This window comes from Halyomorpha halys, unplaced genomic scaffold (assembly GCF_000696795.3).
Source record: "Halyomorpha halys isolate HHAL.00 unplaced genomic scaffold, Hhal_1.1 Scaffold706.1, whole genome shotgun sequence".
NCBI classification, from domain to species: Eukaryota; Metazoa; Arthropoda; class Insecta; order Hemiptera; family Pentatomidae; genus Halyomorpha; species Halyomorpha halys.
Window position 1 is genome coordinate 547,521 of NW_027114044.1, and position 18,657 is coordinate 566,177.

Here is an 18,657-nt window from a genome sequence, read left to right on the forward strand (position 1 = left end):
ATATATAGTAATTTTTTTATTCAAGGTTTCTAAACTAAATTTCATTTGACAGGTTTATACAATAAATAAAGGCTTTTTCTTATATGCCTCCGATTGGTCCTCTGGTTGATGAATGCCAACAGAAGTTCTAATGAAGGTAAGAAGAGCTGGGTGCTCTCAGGGGACAGTAGCAGGACAAGAGAGAAATTATACTTTTGAAAAATAAAGGAGACTTTTGAAAGATAGTCTCACAACATAATTCCTGACAAAACAGTATGATGGTTTACTACTGACCATCTTTGCTTCAGGCCCTATTTTGCTTCAAGTTACAAGATAAATCATTGTGCCCTAAATCCTGGGATGAAACAGTAACAAATTTTGTCTTCTGTTTCCCAAGTTTTGAATTCACTGAAAACTTAGTCGCCTTGAAGATTTTCAAGCAGAAGAGCTGTTGAGCTTTTGCAGACTATGAAGAGTAAATTAGCAAACAGTGTAGAGTACAGGACTGAAAAATAAGAGGCCAGGGAATGGCTTAACAAGAAGACCAGTGTAGAAGTAGATGCATCCTATGAAATAAAACCATGATAGCTATTCCGTAGTTGTTGTTGTTGTCTGGGGCTTTAGGGTGTAAAACCCTGAAGTCATCAACGCCCATATTATTCCGTAGTTATGTAAGTAGTAAATATATACCAAGAGGTGTTTTTGTAATGAATCTCACCGTGGAGTGATTTTCATTGTCTTATGAAAGATTTTCCTCCACCCTTACAAAACACAAACACACACACCAGCATAAACATTATTTAGGGGTTATTATTTTTTAGGATTTCGAAAAAAATTCAAAATAATTTTACTTCTATTCGAGATAAGAAAAAAATCCAACTCAGTAGGTAACAACAATGATGAGTTTCAACAAAAATTTCCAGTACTAGGGATCATTCGCTAAATTTGTTTTAATAATGCTACCAATAATACGAGAATAACATATATAACATTCATATGTTATTATGAAATATCTAATATCACATTAGATATTCAATATTCAATAAAGTAATATTTGAACAATGTTCATGGCTGAAACCACCTCACAAAGAACATCAAAAGTGGAACCATTGACTGTTGTACAAACAAATGAGTTCTTGAATATTTATGAAGGTACCTGTGCGGATGAATATCAAAGATTTAAGAAATATACAAGGGAAAACTAGCTTAAAATTTAAAATTAAGAGTAAATATAATTGTATTCATTCTATGGCTTCTTTTTATCCACTATTAATTTTATAACAAGACTGAAAAAAATATATGTGTAATAGAGTATGATATTGTTTTAATACCAATAATAAAAAAATGTATATCAGTTTATCACAACGAATCCAAGGATATTTACAAATCCTTGTTCGTCGAATATATATTCAATAGTATAGAATTTTTTTTTTATTTATTAAAATTTTAGTCCAAAAGTTTGCAATGACTAAGGTATAATTGCTTTTCATAAATAAAACATTCATTTATAATCTTAACACTTTCTTGTGACTAGTAAATATAGTTTAAATAAATAAAATTTTATCCATTTTAGACTCAAAACATTTTTATTCCTTTATAAATCCAACGTTTCGGCCTAGTGAGTACAACAATCTTAATACAATTTCGAACCAAATCATTTAAAAAACTACTTCATGCAGGCTATTCTACCCAGGTCATTTATATTAGTCCACAAATTATCCTAATTAGTCAATTTTTCCAATTAAAATTAAAATTATTTATCACAGTCAACATTAAAATTTATTTATCACAGTCAACAGTAAAATTTATCACAACAATATTTTTAACATTTTACTTATTTATTGGGTTACAAATATTCCTGTGATAAATTTTACTATTGAATGTGATAAATAATTTTAGTTTTTGATTTAATGTGAAAAATTGACTAATTAGGGTAATTTGTGGACTAATATAAATGACCTGGGCAGAACAGTAATGAAGTATTTTGTTAAATGATTTGTTTCTGAAATTGTATCAAGTTTAGTTAGACATATAAATAATATATAATTAACAAAAATAAAAGAAAAATATTTAATTTAAAGATAAAAAAATATATATTTAACAGAATAAAACATAAAATGTTTAATTCAAAGAGAAAGAACCACATTTTACTGCATTGTAGAAGAAGGCTTAAGAAAATTGTTTGTTCTGCAGTTGATTAAACATAAATTCTTTGAAACAAAATGAAAAAAATCACAATTATCTTTTTCAAAATCTTTCAATTTTATCTAAATTGAATTGAATCCAATATATAGGTATCAAAATATTGAGTCTTTCATTTGTACTATTCCTTTTGTTAACTGTTTCTGTTAATATATTACTTCTATATTAGTTTTGTTTCATTATTTTTCTTTATTTCAAAAAATATTTTATGCATTCAATTAATAAAAAACAAAACGTTTAGAATTTAAATAAGTACTGGAGATATTAAATATTTAATACAGACTGTGAAGATCAGTAAAGAAGCTAAAGAGTCAGTTAAAACAACAAAATAGAAAAAAAAAATGGAATTTCCTCAAAATTAAGTTCTATATGGAACCTACCAGACCTACCATCGTTAATTTAGTTTATAATGCCTCACAATTTTTTTTTTTTTTTAAATTAGTTTTCTCCTAACAATATAAATTTTCAATAATTTAAAATAAACGAATATTGTTATTAATAGTTCATCATATATTATTTTAACTACTATAACATTTATTGCTATCATAAGGGTTGGTAAAGTCATTTTATGAATTATACTGGTCTATAGACCAGCAAAATCATAAATAAAAAATTTCAGTAAAAATTCCTCTATATAACAATCATTTTGAAAATTCAAAAAAATTGTTTCAACTAACAATAGACTTAAATCACCATCCATTATTTTTGATCATTTCTTATATTTTGTATCTTATTATTAATATAAATTATTTAATTTATTTTGTCATCATAATATCATTATTATGATGACAAAATATGTTCATATGTTCATACATATTCATAAAATTTTATGTAAAAATGGAAAACATATTTTACTTACCGCTGCTCCCCGGCCTTTGCCCCTTCCTCGACCTCTTTCTCCTCTGGGATATTCTTGATTCAGGTACAACAGGTGCTAAAAATAAATAATAAACAAATCTGTTAATTTTTCTTTTAAATTTAACTTTTTAGTGCATGCAAACTTATCTATATTTAGTTTTTAAATTGTAATTGCTAGCTATAATAATTTATTTCACTGAATATTCTACCATTTTTACTTAAAAATTCATGATTAATTAAACTGAGATTCAGTAACTTCATAATGATGAAAAAAAAATACTATTCATTACCGAAATACATATACAAACCAAAACATTGCTTTATATCTTCAGTAATTGTTAAATTTACAACAAATAAAGGGTGCTGTTGTGGAACAACATATGTAAAATTTGTATCAGCCCAAATTATTTCAGATCCTTTTGGACATAGTAATAGTGTTTCCCAAAGGTTGGTGGGGTACCCTTAGAAAGGTTTGTTTGCTTGTGGTATTTTTTTTTTTTTTTTTTTGGAGGAGGGCCTTGCTGTTGTTATGAGTCAGAAAAATCAAATCAGAATTCAAAAAATTGGTATGGAGATAATTTTTTGCTCACTTAATTTATTATTTTCTGTTACTTGATGATGTACTAAACAGACCTACACCTTTACTCCTATTACTAGTAAAAAACAGTGTATTCTATTGTAAGATTTTTGTTGCTCTTAATTTTTGCAGTAGGATGGTTTAGGATACAGTTTTGGGATTAAATATACATGAGTTATTCTTGTACAGACATTAAGACATTATTTAATTTTTTTCTTTGAGCGTTCTAGTAAGAAATACTTTAAACCTGTTTATTTTCTGCAATTCTCAATTGGTTTGAATAAATTTCATTTCTCATCAACAACTATCCTTCTTTTAATTTATACTTGAAAAATGTCCTATTTTTAGTTTAGTGAATGATTGCTCTTTCTACTAACATGTATTTTATTTTAAAAAATTACTAGAAAACCAATTATTTAAATATGTATAAGCATTATTTTTTACATAAATCTTTTAAATATATACATGCTGTCCCAGAGATTACGGAAAAAAGAAACATTCATAATGAAAAACAAATCTATGTATCAGGGATACTAGAGCACAGGTTAAACACCTGTCACAGGAAAAAAAAGTCCTGAAGTGAAGCTGTACGACTAGAACAGAGATAAACAAGAGCGTAAGCGGCTCATTAAGGGCTAATCCAGCCCGTGAATGGAGAGGACCATTTAGTGCAGGCAGTGGCTGACAGAGGGTAGCACTAGTGGCGCGGTAGGTGTCGGCATCTAGCGGCCAGGCCCTGCACTCCGGGGTCAAGTTCACAGCCCGCTATCACCGCTCTGTCTTCATCTCAAATCTTATTGATCTTGTCACCTCTCCAATCACTCCAAATTTCTTACTTTTATCATCCACTGTACATGGGAAAATAAATGACGGGTAGTAGTGCATTTGTTGCGAAATTAAAAAAAAAAAATAGCATAATCAATTTTGATATTTAATTACTTGTAAACGAATCTGTTGTCCTTAATTTCTCAAGTCCCAATTCTGAACTTACTAACTTCAAAATCTGTTAAGCTATAAGAAACTACTTTCAGACATTAGTAATAACTTTGCTTCATGAATTGAATGATTACGTCTAAAATATACACAGCGAAAAACATATAGATATTAGTCAGTGGTTTTATCCTTTAAATTCAAGAACACAAATAAGAAAAAAAAATTATGGGCTCCAAATATGTATGCCAGTATATACAATATATAAATATCTGAGCTTTACATTATACTTGTAAGACTATGCATCAAATAAAGATTGAGCTGATTATTAAGAATTAATTTATGTACTTCCATTAGAACAGAAAAAAAACCCTTCCAGATTCCCTATTAAACATAAAATGAATCTTACAAATTTAAATAAAAAATTGAAAAAGAAACAACAGTATAAAGACTCAGGACATAAAACTGGAACATATACTTCCAATAACAGAATTAATGTCCTTCCCCTTCATAACATAAACAATTACATAAAAAATAATATTTAAAGGAATATACTCAGACGGTTATCTCAGATAAATTCTATAAGCCCATTGATTACAGGTGTATTGTTATTTTTCTATCGAGTCTCGTCAGGCCTTGAGTCTTCGACAAAAGAACCGCCATGCAAGATGTCCTCAGTATCATAACGTCTTTTAAGATCAGTTCCTCTCAGTTTGCTCTTCAATTTCACTTTACCTCTTTCACTTTCGCTCGACAGATTGATACATTTTCATAAAAATATCACAGTCTTCTTGTTACTCTCCTAAAGCACAAAAGTACAAATACTGTTTCAAGAAATCCCGATTGGTATCATTCAAGCAAGAGCGATTAAACTTTTGCTATAAAAATTCAAAAGCGTGTAAATTGATGTTATTTGTAGATACTTTCATGAAATGTAATAATTGAACTATTAAAAAAGAGGTGAGTACTTTGTATTTTCATATCTGAACTTGAGTCGTTAGCTGTTATTTTTGAGGCGTAAAATACTAGGACAGCCCTCGAAGATTGGTGTCGTAATTGGAGGATTAAGATAAATCCCATCAAATCACCTTTACCCTTCGTCGTAAACCTACTGACTGCCCTACAGTTTCATTAATTGATGTTACTCTTACCCCTGTAGAACAGATCCACTACCTGAGCTTTGGGGCTCCACTAAACCTTCGAATTCCTCTCGTATTCAATCCTTACAATCCAAAATCCTTCGTAAAATCCTCAATGCTCCTTACTTTGTCACAAATAAAATCATACATAAAGACTTTAATGTTCCCTATGTAACCGATCTAGCCCGAACCAGATATCACTCCTTCCATTATAAACTTCTCAACCACCCAAATCCACTTGTTTATAACCTGGCTTCTCCTCCATTACCTAATAATCCTCCTAGGCGTCTGAAAAGAAGATGGCCACGAGACCAGCTAATGTAAAATGTCATTAGAGTGCTACCAATGGGTAGTTTCTCTACACGTCTGTAACAATTTAACTTAGATCAGATTTACTAAATGTATTATAATATACAGTTGTAAATAGCAATAAATAAATATTAAAAAAAATACTAAGATAAACAGTGCTCAATAAAGCAGTAATACCACGTTGATCTATTTACAAATTAATAGAAAGTTTATTTAATTGAAGATATAACTATTACAATTATCTATCTAATGAAGGACACAAACGAAAATAAAAAGGAAACAACTATATATAATATTAAATTAATAACGTGGTACATTAAAAAGAAAAAAAATGATATTAGGAACACTTAAGCTAATATTTGTTTCAAATGTTTTCCTCTACTCTTCCAGTGCCGGTTTTGGAATACATTGGGCCAGACAGGACGCATGAATGGAACTAACTTTAGACTTCAAGAAATAATTTATCCCTATTTAGTTAAATTTCCTTTATTGATAATGGCGACGATGGTCAAGTGGTTACAATGCTATAGGTGAAACATTTTTAATAGGATTATTCTGATTTGTGAAGTTATTAATTATCAATTAGTTATTTTATTCGGTAATTCAGAATAAAATATATTGGCATAAACTTTTTGTTATCGCTGTCAATTGGAACGCGTTTGCAATTCATAGTGAATTTATTCTCTATTAGGAACGAGTAAACTCATCTTGTATACCTTCATAAATAAACTTTACACTAAGAATTTTAAAATAGACTTTGATAATTACCTACATCCTTATAAAAGATGATTATCGAATCCATTGTCCATGTCCTATTAAGACAAATCCACTCACTCACTTCTAAAGTTTTTCCGGAATTAAAGTTCCAATTCTTCCTGTGAGGGCCCTGACAGCCTATAGATAGTCGCCTGGACGGGCGCTGTTCCGGATGACCTCGATCCAAACTTAGGATGTTGAGGACATCGGCGAAAATCTCGCTGCCGAGGATTCCATGCGTTCCTGGCTTCTGATCGGATCCACTCGAAATAAACCATTACCGAAATACTGGGCACCTCGGATTTTTTTCTTTACCTTCTAAGGAGCTATTCGATACTAATTCAAATTTACTTGTTTTGGCAACGCGATCAATAACATAACAATATAAAAAATAAATGACTACTGGATTATTATTTTTTATTACTCATTATGATAATCAATGATTACAGGTTATTGAAATCGGACCATTATTAGTAAAGATTGACATTTTTAAAGCACAACCATGTTTTAAAGGTATTTAAGCAGGTTCCCTTGGGGTTGATTTTTTTAATTATTTGAAAACTATACATCTCCCAGAACATTCCACAAGCTGATTTTCCACATTCTAGACAGATAACGATCAACAAATTTCTTAAATTGGAGCAATGTTAGCGAAGAAATAACAATTTGGGTCTTGAGAACTTCACACTCAAAACGTTTCAGAATGTTGGATAAGTGGACTCACTAGATTTATTATTTGTTATTAACTGATATAATTATTAATTTTCAGCATTTTTTGTTTTGCTTTTGACAAATGACAAATTTCCTTCACATTTTAAGTTTAAATTCCTTTCTTCTGCATCCTGTTGTTAAATATTTTCAATCCTTAACTACGATATCTCATTTCCTAATTTTATATTCCTAGTATTAACAAAACTAATTTAACAATTATTGTAGCCAAGATGTATGAACTGGTTCTAACGTAATCAAAATGCAATTATTTATAAATACCCATGGAGTTAAAAGCAAATCAAGCTCACTTGACTCGTTGAGGTACGAACACTTAATCATCCCGCCTGGAAAATATGTTTCCTTCTTGAAGTTTCGCTCTGTTCCTCCTGACACCCCAATTAAAGTTTTTCGTTTTTTTTTTCTCTTCCCACAAGAAAATGTTTAGCTTTGCATGACAGCAACTGAGATCGTAAATTTCCCCTGTTTTATCCAATATAAATTTAATCTTGATGGTACTGCTTAAATTTTAAATTAATTGGATATTCACTGTAAAATGTATTAATAGCAGAATGTTCTTATCGTAATGTGGTGCAAGATAACAAATCAATGAGTTTCATGTAAATATAGGTTTAGAACGAGGCCCTCATGAAGATAAATCAGTAGTTTCTTATAAACCTTGGCTCTTCATGTTTTACGGAGGAGGATATCACCCTCTGTTTTCCCTCTTTATTAAGAAATGAATAATAATAAAAAGAAATGCTTATGTAGTGCAGATGCAGCAGGCACTTTAACTAACATATTTAATCTTTTTTAGTATCAAGATGTTATTTTACTGATAGTGTTATTTTTACTTGTTTCAAATTTGGAACTTTCTCTCAAAGCTTATGTACTTTAGAATATACTGAGAGTAAACTATTATAATTGATTAAACCTAATTAACCTCACACCTGTTTTTGGACCAGTATTAGACATTGCAGCACCAGTAGTAGGCAAAGAAATATACTAGTAGTTGAAACCAGATTCATGAAGAAACAAATTATTATTAATGATTGTTCTTCGTAATCAAATGTTTTTCATTATCGGAAGTTACCATCTTTATTTCAATCCTTTTATGAATACATATATTCCAATAAAATAAATATTAACCAATGTTAATTTACAAAAAAAAGTTATTGATTTATTAAAACTGTACGATTCTATAAGGTAACAATTTATTTTAATCTTAAATGGATGAGCCAACAACCGGAAGTAAAAAGCTCTTTGATTGCTGATAGGTTTCTTGTTTATGTAGAAATTAAAATTTCTAAAGGCTAAAAAATAAATTCCTACATGTAGTAAAAAGTATTCTAATGATGATTTTGAACAAAAAATAATGCAACCTTTCTTAAAAATTCAATGCTAAAAACTGGGTTTTTACATGATGTTTGCATAAGGAGGCAATTATCTGAATAAGCTAAATACAACGTACGCGTGGAGAATTGTCTGCTGATTGCTAAAAAAAATCATTAAAAGATTGTTGTAATTACTAAAATTTTTCCAGAAGAAACTCAGCTCAAATGAATCGCTAAAATTACGGGAAATTCAAACTCTTTAGTAGTTCTAAATTCTTATTTTTTGTAATTAAAATCCAGATGCTAACTGCTGCTGCATTTATTATACTTTTGTTTAGTGCTTTCAACATTCATTTATTATCCTTCCCTGGTGGGGCTTTAATCTACTTTTATAGAAGAAAACTGTTTTACTAACTTATTTAACAAATTAAATAGATTATTCCATAAACATTTCTGTGAAGAGCTGGATAGGGTACGTGCTAAAGAGTAAGGAAGATGAGTGCTCTCATGAAATTTGGAGAAATTGAGTGGAAACTAAGCTGTTCTATCCAAAGTGTGAAGGTCAAATTTTCAATCTGTTGGAACACCAAGAAATAAAAGCCAACCCTCTCAGGCCAGATTCGAACCGGGGCCGCTGCAGACTCGAAGCTGCTAAGGTGACGACTCAACTATCTCGGCTACAAACGGCCACGGATATTATTTCTTGAACAAAAGTTATATTTTTTAAATGTTTTCTCTCAACCTATTGGGTTGTCTGATCCTTGCTTAAGGACCTCTTCATTTTCAATCGGAATGACCTTTTAAACAAAGATGGATGTTAAGATTGATCGTGTAGGGGTAGTACAGGTGGATTACCGGGAATCATACCGTACGTTTGTTCCACAATATTCTTGCTGGTAAATGTCAAATTAATGACCAAACAAACGTTATTGCGATTCGTAAGAGACATTGCGCAAGACTCTTACTGTTCGGTATCTCATAAACAATTAAGCATCAGACGGATTGATAATCTAGAGGGTTTCTGGATTTAATCAGTCTGGATTTTGAACAATAATATATCATTCTGAATGTCTATATTCAATATCGGGTTCATATTGAGGCATGCTGTCCCAAAAGATCTCAAAACTAAATTTTTAGAAGCAATGTTTGTCTAGAATACTTTCTTAGCTGAACTTTGTTCTGCAAAATTTCACAGATAAAATTCACCACTTTTTTTTTTTAAGCACAACACGAGAGTTTCTTTATCGAATTTTACATCGTTTTTATCGAATCCCGGCAAAATAGAATGTACCCTTTAGTATACAGCGGGATATCTCTCTGATATCAAAGCCACAAAGAACAGATAATTGAATTGAAAGAGGAGAATCCAAATTAATTTAATAACGCCCTGTTATCTAGAGGCTGGTTGAGTGCACTTAGCAACCATTAGCTTTCCCTCCAACGGCCCCTCCTAACGAATCACAACTAATAAAGCTCTTTTAAACATCCATTTGTTTAAAGTTCAAAGGGTTGTTGCCGAATAATCGATATATCGATGTGCAACAGAGAGAATATTATATTTATTTCAGCAATGAGTGGCTTGCAGGCCAAAGTTGTAACGTTCAACAATATAATATTTAGTCGAACTTGATGAAATCTGATATATTTACGACTTGTCATATCAACGACTAATGTCTTTACAGTAACAAATATCTCATATCAATCTCTAAATAATTGGCCTCTTTTGAGCAACTGACTACCTGAAGAAGTAGCGTGTCCAATCGATTTACTAACTGTTCTGTCATAGGGACAGATGAGTCTTCTCCAACGAAGAATATTCGTCATTCTGCAATTTACTAAACGACAGTCTAGGACGGGAAGAAATATAATATAAAATGTATGTTATAGATTAATCATGCTCAATTATCTTATAACTTCAATAAAATGAATATTGTTGTCTGAAAAATAGTAGTATTAGTACACGCATTTCAATCCTCTGAAACTATAATAAATAAAACATGAACAAAATATTCTAAGCAAATTAATTGCAGGTGTTCTTAAATACTTATATAATCTAAGAGAAATGAGCAATGAAATATAACCTAACTTTTTATAAGATTAAGATAAAAAACAAAAAAACACAATAAAAACAAACAGAGATTATTATAAACAACTTAATATAAATAGAGGAAATCCGTTTATAGTCTCTGCCTTATTAAAATTTTTATAATTGTTATCAAAAACTTGTAATAGACAATAATAAATAATAAATCTGCACTGCTACAACTCATGAAGAGCAAAAAAAATTGGTACCTTGAAAGGAAGTACTCTCACTAGACCAACGATTGTGCAAGGAGGTGATTTGGTCAGAATTTTTTCCCAGATTTTTCCCCAATTATGGGTCAAGCAACTTTATGAGGCTGGGTGGACCTCGTAGGGCTCCAAAACCCACAGGGTTGACTCATGACTACAGTAGCAGAATAAATAATTTATTTTTCATAGCCGAATTCAAAACCAGGTCCATGGTCTCAGTAGCTAAGCGCCTTACTAATGAGCCACCATGCTTCCCAGTCATAAATAATAGTACTACTAATTTAGAAACGTTACTCAAATAACCAACAATGAGGTATTTTGTTTTTATATGAATTTTATTTTTTTTATGGAAAATTAAAAACTGGATAGTTCTCTATTTTTACCAGCTATTAAATAACTGTCACTAAGTTTTTAAAAAAATTATTATTGAATTTTTATTTATTAGCGCTTATTATGATTTTATTTAATCACATACCATACAAATTATTAAATATATACATTTAGTAGACTAACACATAAAAGATATTGTCTACTTTTGGCATAGTGACAGATTTAGTTTATGATAAAAAAATCTAATAAATGTTATTGCAATTTCAAAGTCTCATATCTAGGTTGTTTTCCAGCCGACTTTTGAAAAGAGGTGTCGAACACTGGTAAATTAAATTTTAAACCTTTTGCCATTTTTTATAAACTCATCAGTTTTCAGAGAGCTGAGCTTAGGAATATACGATCAATAAAATATGAAATAAAAAAAAAAATTTTCAGACTTTTTTTAAACATACTAATTACACATTTCTTTCTAGTTTAAAGTTTCCTTATGCAGTTTTTAATTTAGAACATTCATCTATCTGTGAGTTGTTGTTAACAACAACCCTTTATCTAAAATAAACAGGTCTAAAAAAAATTAATTTGGAAAAACAAACTGAAGGATTTCAAAAATGAGAGTGAAAAATGTGTTCTGTGTCTGTGAAAAATATAAAAAAACTAAAAACAAAAAACAATAGTTGTTATAAATGCAAACACAATAGTTCTAATATAGAAAATCTATCATAAAAGCAAATATCGGATGGTATGATTTTAAGCTATCCAATTTGTTTTAAAAGAACTGTTGTTTTTAATTTTTCTATCCGAGACAACCGGGTGTGTCCGGTCATAATCAAATGTACACGGCTTTGTTATATATTGTTAAACTATTGTTTTCTTGGCAGGAAAAAATATCAACTTGTTATTCACATCGGGAGGAAATCTAAAATAAATTGTTATAGCCACAGAAAAATTCAATATTTGAAAATTTCAAACATCATTCCAGGATTGCAAGTGAAAGATGTGTGATGAGCGCACTGCACCAGTTATTTTTTTAAATTTTTATATTTTTTAAAAATAATTTTAATCATCAAAGACTCATTAAAAACGTCTATCGAATTCGCTGTTGTCGTAGAGAGAAATAAGGGAAGGTAGTTGAAAAACTTAGAAATATATGACAGAGAGGAAGCAATGGTCCAGATGCTGTTAGGAGAGCTGCCCTAACTATGTAATTACTAACTATGATAAAAACATGACCCCTGTTGAAATAATCAATACTTAACTTTTTTGCCAGTCCCTCGAGACGAAATGTTTTCTAGACGAGTAGTAAGCCCCGGACGTTTATGCCCTAGCCAGTTCCCTTTTCACGCACTTTATCTCCTGCCTCTCCTGTCATCTTTTACCTTTAACATTTTATCTTTTGTTTGGGCCGCCCCTTTCAGGATAGCTCTTTGCTTTATATATTTAATTACAATGCATCGCCGTGCCATTTATCTTACTTTCAATCTATTCGTAAAATGGGTTTTTGAAAAAGACTATACACATCTGTTGTGTAACTACATGAAGCAAAGAATTGTGTGATATTAGAACAAAAAAAAAATTATGCTAAATTGCTTAGCCTAACAAATCTTTATAATTTTCAATACAAATGATATTCATGTTTTAATTTTATTGATTAATTTAGCAGCAGCACACTAGAAAAAAAAATAGCAATAAAACTATTTGTATGCTTTGTTAATATTCCTAAAATATTAATAAAAAACAATATTGAGCTTGATAAGTTTAATTGAATTTACTAATACTTTATATAAATACTTTTTAAAGAATCATTGTGTGTCCAATCGCTCAATATTAGCACTAATAAAATCAAGCATTCTTCTTCACTTAACAGGCATTTTGTTATTTAAATTTTTTATTTATTTTCACCCATTATGGCAAGCAACAATATTGTTTAAGAAATCCAACCCATTCATTAAACTTTCAGAACAGGACTGTATGTGAAAAAATATTTGTGTATATATATATATTAAATATAAATATCTCAAAAATGTAATAATTTTTAATTTTAATAACTTGTTACTTGAAACTAAGATAGAAAATTTTAACTGAACAGTAAGGAAGGAAAAAATACGATCAAGAAATTATTCCAGATGACCAAAATTTTATTACAGCTAGGTAGCATTTCACAAACAACTTAAGTTTATAACAACATTTTTTTTTAAATTTAACAAAATAAGAATTATTTTTTAATATATTAATCAATTAATCAATGAATTGATTTTTAAATAAGAATTATTTAGACAAAAATTAATTTGATATGATAACATTCTTGATACTGTATCTCACTAAACCGTAATTTACTTATTTAATTTGACATGATTTTTGAACGTTTATTAAAATCTAAAAAAATGATCAAAGTCATTTAAATATTAAAAAATAATTAAGAAGTTACTAGAGCTGTACTTTTATTTAATTATCACAGAAACATAAAAAATACAGGTTTTACTAAAAATAATTAAAATTTTTGTCACACCCTAGTTGTCACATCTAAAGGTATACCTGAACGAGTAGTATACCTGAGTTTAGGGATTTTCATTTTATATCAAATTTCAGGAATAAATTAAAAGCATTTAAATTTAATAAGGTGTATGAAATAAACAAATAGATTTACTTAGAGTGTTTGGAAGAGACAAAAAAATAATTGTCATCGAATGAGTCAGAACAATTAAATGATACAAACCATTATTATTAAAACATTTTCTTCTGAACTTGGGTTCTTATTTGTATTACTACAACAACCGTAGAAATATACTGAAAAAATCTATTTTATCTTTCAGTACATTCTTCCAGATTTCTTTAAGTTTTATACCAGCACTACATTAAAATATGCAATAATTATTCGTTAATAAATTCGGGATTGTTCTGTAAGCAACGGAAAAATATACTGTAACATTATTGATACCACCGAAGGACATGAAGAAAGGGGAGAGAAAACATGGCAAAAGAAGACAGAGAGAAACATTATATATAGCCCAGGGATGAGAGTGAATAACCCAGTCAGCCTGAATATGAAATAATGTCCCTTCTTCCTCAACGTCGGTTCACTTTTATTTTTTAGTTCCTTGTCTTCTTTGTTCCTATATTCTTCTTTTTCGGCAATCATTTTAGCAGTTGTTAGGGCTTGTATTGAAATAGTTAAAGGATCATAACTGAATAGAATAGGGTTCACGATTTATATACATCCTTGTTAATTACAAACTCTTATAAATTATAAATATTGAAAAGCTTTCCAAAACTGAACTTATATAAATACAATAATTATAAATGTACAAGAAATACTTATAATTTTTGAATGGTACAAATTTTATATTTTTAAAAATAAAGTATTTCATAGAATATTTGGACCTTAGGACTAGTTAACGGGTTATTTAGTTTGGTTTAAGCGATCTGTGAATACCCATCATTTTAAAACAAACAGTTAATTGATTTTTTATTCATATTATAAATTTTATTACTGATAAATTATTTCTTAACATTTACGTCCCATATTTGTTTAGGATATTCTAGGGACGTATGAATGGCGAGACCTTCAATTGAAGATCTTGAAGTGTTTTTTTACAGCGCATATAATACTATTTTAGTTATTTATTCACTGCAATAAACAATAAAGAAAGTAGGAATAAAGAAAGAAATAAAAACAGCCGAGGGATAAAAGAGGATGTGCAGGTAGCGAAGACTGTGATATAACAAAGGACTATATGCTAAGTTGGGAGAAAGGGTTGAAGGATCTCTCATCGATTTCTACTACCATCTCTTGTTTACTGTTTTCTTTTGTAGCTATTTTATATGCGATATCTTCTGACGCATTCTCTCAATGACGTACAACAATATATACTTTATTAACTTTTTTTTTTTTCAATTCTAAGTAAACATGCTATAGAGTAGAGAGATTGTGAATATAGTTGCATATTAAAAAATAAAATTTCTAATTTAGCTCTTCAAAAAAGTTTTAAGTGATTAAAAAATGCTTTTGTATGTATCATTGTGTATAATCTCTAGTAGAAGGAAAAGAAAAAAATATATATATTTGAAATTAAAGTTTTTTTCGTTATTCATTATAATACTATAGAAATCCATCTCTTTTAATTATCATACGAATTAGCTTAACGGTGTACCTAATTTTTCAAAAATAATTAAAAAACGGTCTAAAAATATGAAATATAATATAATAAGAATATATATATTTTTTAATGACGACAAAATGTATCATAAAATATTGGAAAACTGAAAAATAAAAATTTAATTGTACATTAAACAGTATTGATTTAGTATTTTTTTCAATAGTTAGCGTTGGTTTTAAACTTATCAAGATTACAAGCGTTTTCTTATTTATTTATTTTTTTTAATGTGTAGCGAATCTTATTTTTCTTACTAATATTTCACCTTCAATAGCTAGTTGACTTCTTCAGAGACTGATCGGTTGATTGATGGTGTCATCAGTTTCTAGATTATACATATGTATACAATATAAACATTAGAAATAAAAAAAAAATCCGTTATACGCTAACATCAGCTACCGTTAGGTTTCCACGTCTATTGTACCTGAGTTATTTGTCGAAACTAAATATGTAACTGGACACAAATGGATCGGACACGGAACTAAGCAATTATTGGAACAGCTGCAAGGATCCAGTATCCTGCTTCCTCCTCCTGAGGACATCTGATGGTCCCAGACCAGTTCCTTTGGAGATCCTCAGGTACCGTAAGAAGGGACGGCAACTGACAGATCAGAAAGAAAAAATGAAATTAACAAGAAAGCAAAATGATGCACGTAGGGGACCGATAAAGAAGACTTACATAGGCAATTAATCAGGCTCGAACACCATGGGAAAGCAAACGCTTAGTGTCTGTGGTCCTTGGGGAATTATTATGTCTGTTTGACCATGCGATTTAAATTCCCTGTAGCGTGAGCCATCTTTGAAGGGGATATATTACCACTAGGTAGTCATCTTTTAAACCGAAAGACCTTGATGCAAAATTGGAACCCTCGTAAATAAGGTCTAGTTTAGAAGGCTACTGCAGAAAGTGAAAAAGTAATAATAAAAAAAAAGATCTGTCAGTCTGAATGTCCATTCTAAACAATTTATGAGCGTTGTTATTTTAAACGTCTATGCTTTTTCAAGAGCTGTTTTCCATGCATAAGCGTAAATAACGCCAAGACAACCTAAGCAATTTCAATGAGTATGAAAACTTGCTACCTCTCATACCACTAGGCAAACATAATAAAAAAAAATTACCTATTGGAATATTTCACATAATAGAGAAGATATAATAATGTTAATCGATTCTCAATAGTCTCTTCTCTTAACCATTCACACAGCTCGATAACTTGATGTCATATATTGTGTAATAATATTGCCACAAACCACACAATGCTAAACGCTATTAATTATTAAAAATCATTTCATTCTGGAGAACATTATAATACCAACTGTTATTAGAGATAGACTGCCATAGGTGAGATACTGCACGTTAGTACTGTCTTACGTCACCTTCATAGCCGTCCAGCTGGGCCTATTTTGTCCGACAAAGAATTTACTTTAAAAGGCATTCCATTTTCTTTGAAATTATTAAAAACCAATAATTTCATATATTATATACAATATAATATATTAATTGTGGAATCATTCGTGCCAAAGAACGCGTTGGACTGCTATATTTAAGGTTACAAACTAAATTGAAAATCAATCCCAGACAGTTTGGAGGAGGAGGAAAGGTAGGAAGGAATGATAATAAAAATGAGGTTAAACAATTTTGTTGTTCTGCAACAAAACATATTGTATAAAACTCTAATGCAATAAACAGTTTTCTCATTCGTTGACCGTCCGAATTCCCTTACTGATGGGAACCACAGGTACCCAACACTCCAAAGATAGTTAAAATTACATCATATACAGCAACTTGACATTATTACGCCTGATTCAAAGAAAATACCAAATTTTTAAAAGATTGTCGATAGATGTTATCATGTATTTTAAAAATTCATATATACTTGTTATAGTAGAACATAATTATAATACTATAAAATAGTAAATAATCATATTTTATTTTATCATTTCACTAAGTTTATGATTAAATTTATTTTATACCTTTATATTCCAAATTAATTTTTTTTTTAAATTGGGCTTTATGTAGTACTTATTCAGATATTGGTATTCTAATGGATGTGGAAATAACAATTATTCAGTAGATATCAATAATAAATCTTTTTTTAGTGAATTAAAAGAAATTAAATTTCACAGAATAAAATTAAGGAACAATATGCAGAACAAATATTTAAGTAAATTTTAAAACAGTAGGGAAACTAAATTACAATGTTACGAGTATGATTTGGAACTTTTATTGCTTTGGAGCAATAGAATATCTAAAAAAAATTCGACGTAGCATAATTAATAAATATAATTTTTGTTTACAATAGATAAATAGTTTAAATTATTCAATTAAAATAGTTTATTAGAACTGAATAAGATAAAGCAAAAATCTATAGTTAGTTTTACAAGCCGACATACGTTGTGTAGCGTTCCCAGAGTATTTAATAAAGAAAAAAATATTTTTGACCCCAGCAAAGATTGGGATGATAGAAGAGCAGTTACTGTTTGGCGAAGGTAGAGCAGGTATTGCGGAGACACAATGGGGCTGTGGGAGCCGAATCGCAGCTGGTACTACTATACAGCTGCTCGATCGCTACCTTCTCACGTCGGGATTACAGGCAACTTATTGCCCTTAACAATTTAGATAACGTTCGTCTAATGATTAGATAAGTGGAAGTGATTAGCTCTTAAAGGAACCGAATAAATGCATCAATGATGTAGTAGGCCGTAAAGGATTTCCTTCAATCGTAAGGAATTCCTCTATCAAGGAAAGACTGCGTGTATATGTCTTACACATATCATAGGGGTATCGTTTTTAATGGCTTGGTGAAAAAAGAATTAATATGTATACATCACAAGGATGTACAAGAAACATATATCTTGTACGAGAAATCACAAGCAAATGCTTTTAAATTAATTTACTTCTGTTTTAATAAATACATAAAAATGTATATTGCTTATTGAACTTAAATTTTCTTCTGGGAAATTTAATGTCTTTTAACTCGTTAAAATATCATTGCTGATTTCTAGTGAATGACTCACTTATTGCAACAGATACGTTGTAGTATATATTTATAAATTAGGACGGAAATGTCTTACGAGTTTCATCCGATAGGATC

The 18,657-nt window shown here is 29.8% G+C and overlaps 1 protein-coding gene across 3 annotated transcripts in view; it reads right to left on the reverse strand.

Annotated features, from left to right (window-relative positions):
* The window catches only part of Tet (Ten-Eleven Translocation (TET) family protein), a 302,732-nt gene that overhangs the window by 94,664 nt on the left and 189,411 nt on the right, over window positions 1-18,657 (reverse strand). For all 3 annotated transcript variants that reach the window (XM_067051284.1, XM_067051282.1, XM_067051283.1), the window contains exon 3: window positions 3,041-3,115. In XM_067051284.1, coding sequence (XP_066907385.1) covers window positions 3,041-3,115 — 75 coding nt within the window. The remainder of the gene's footprint in view (window positions 1-3,040; window positions 3,116-18,657) is intronic.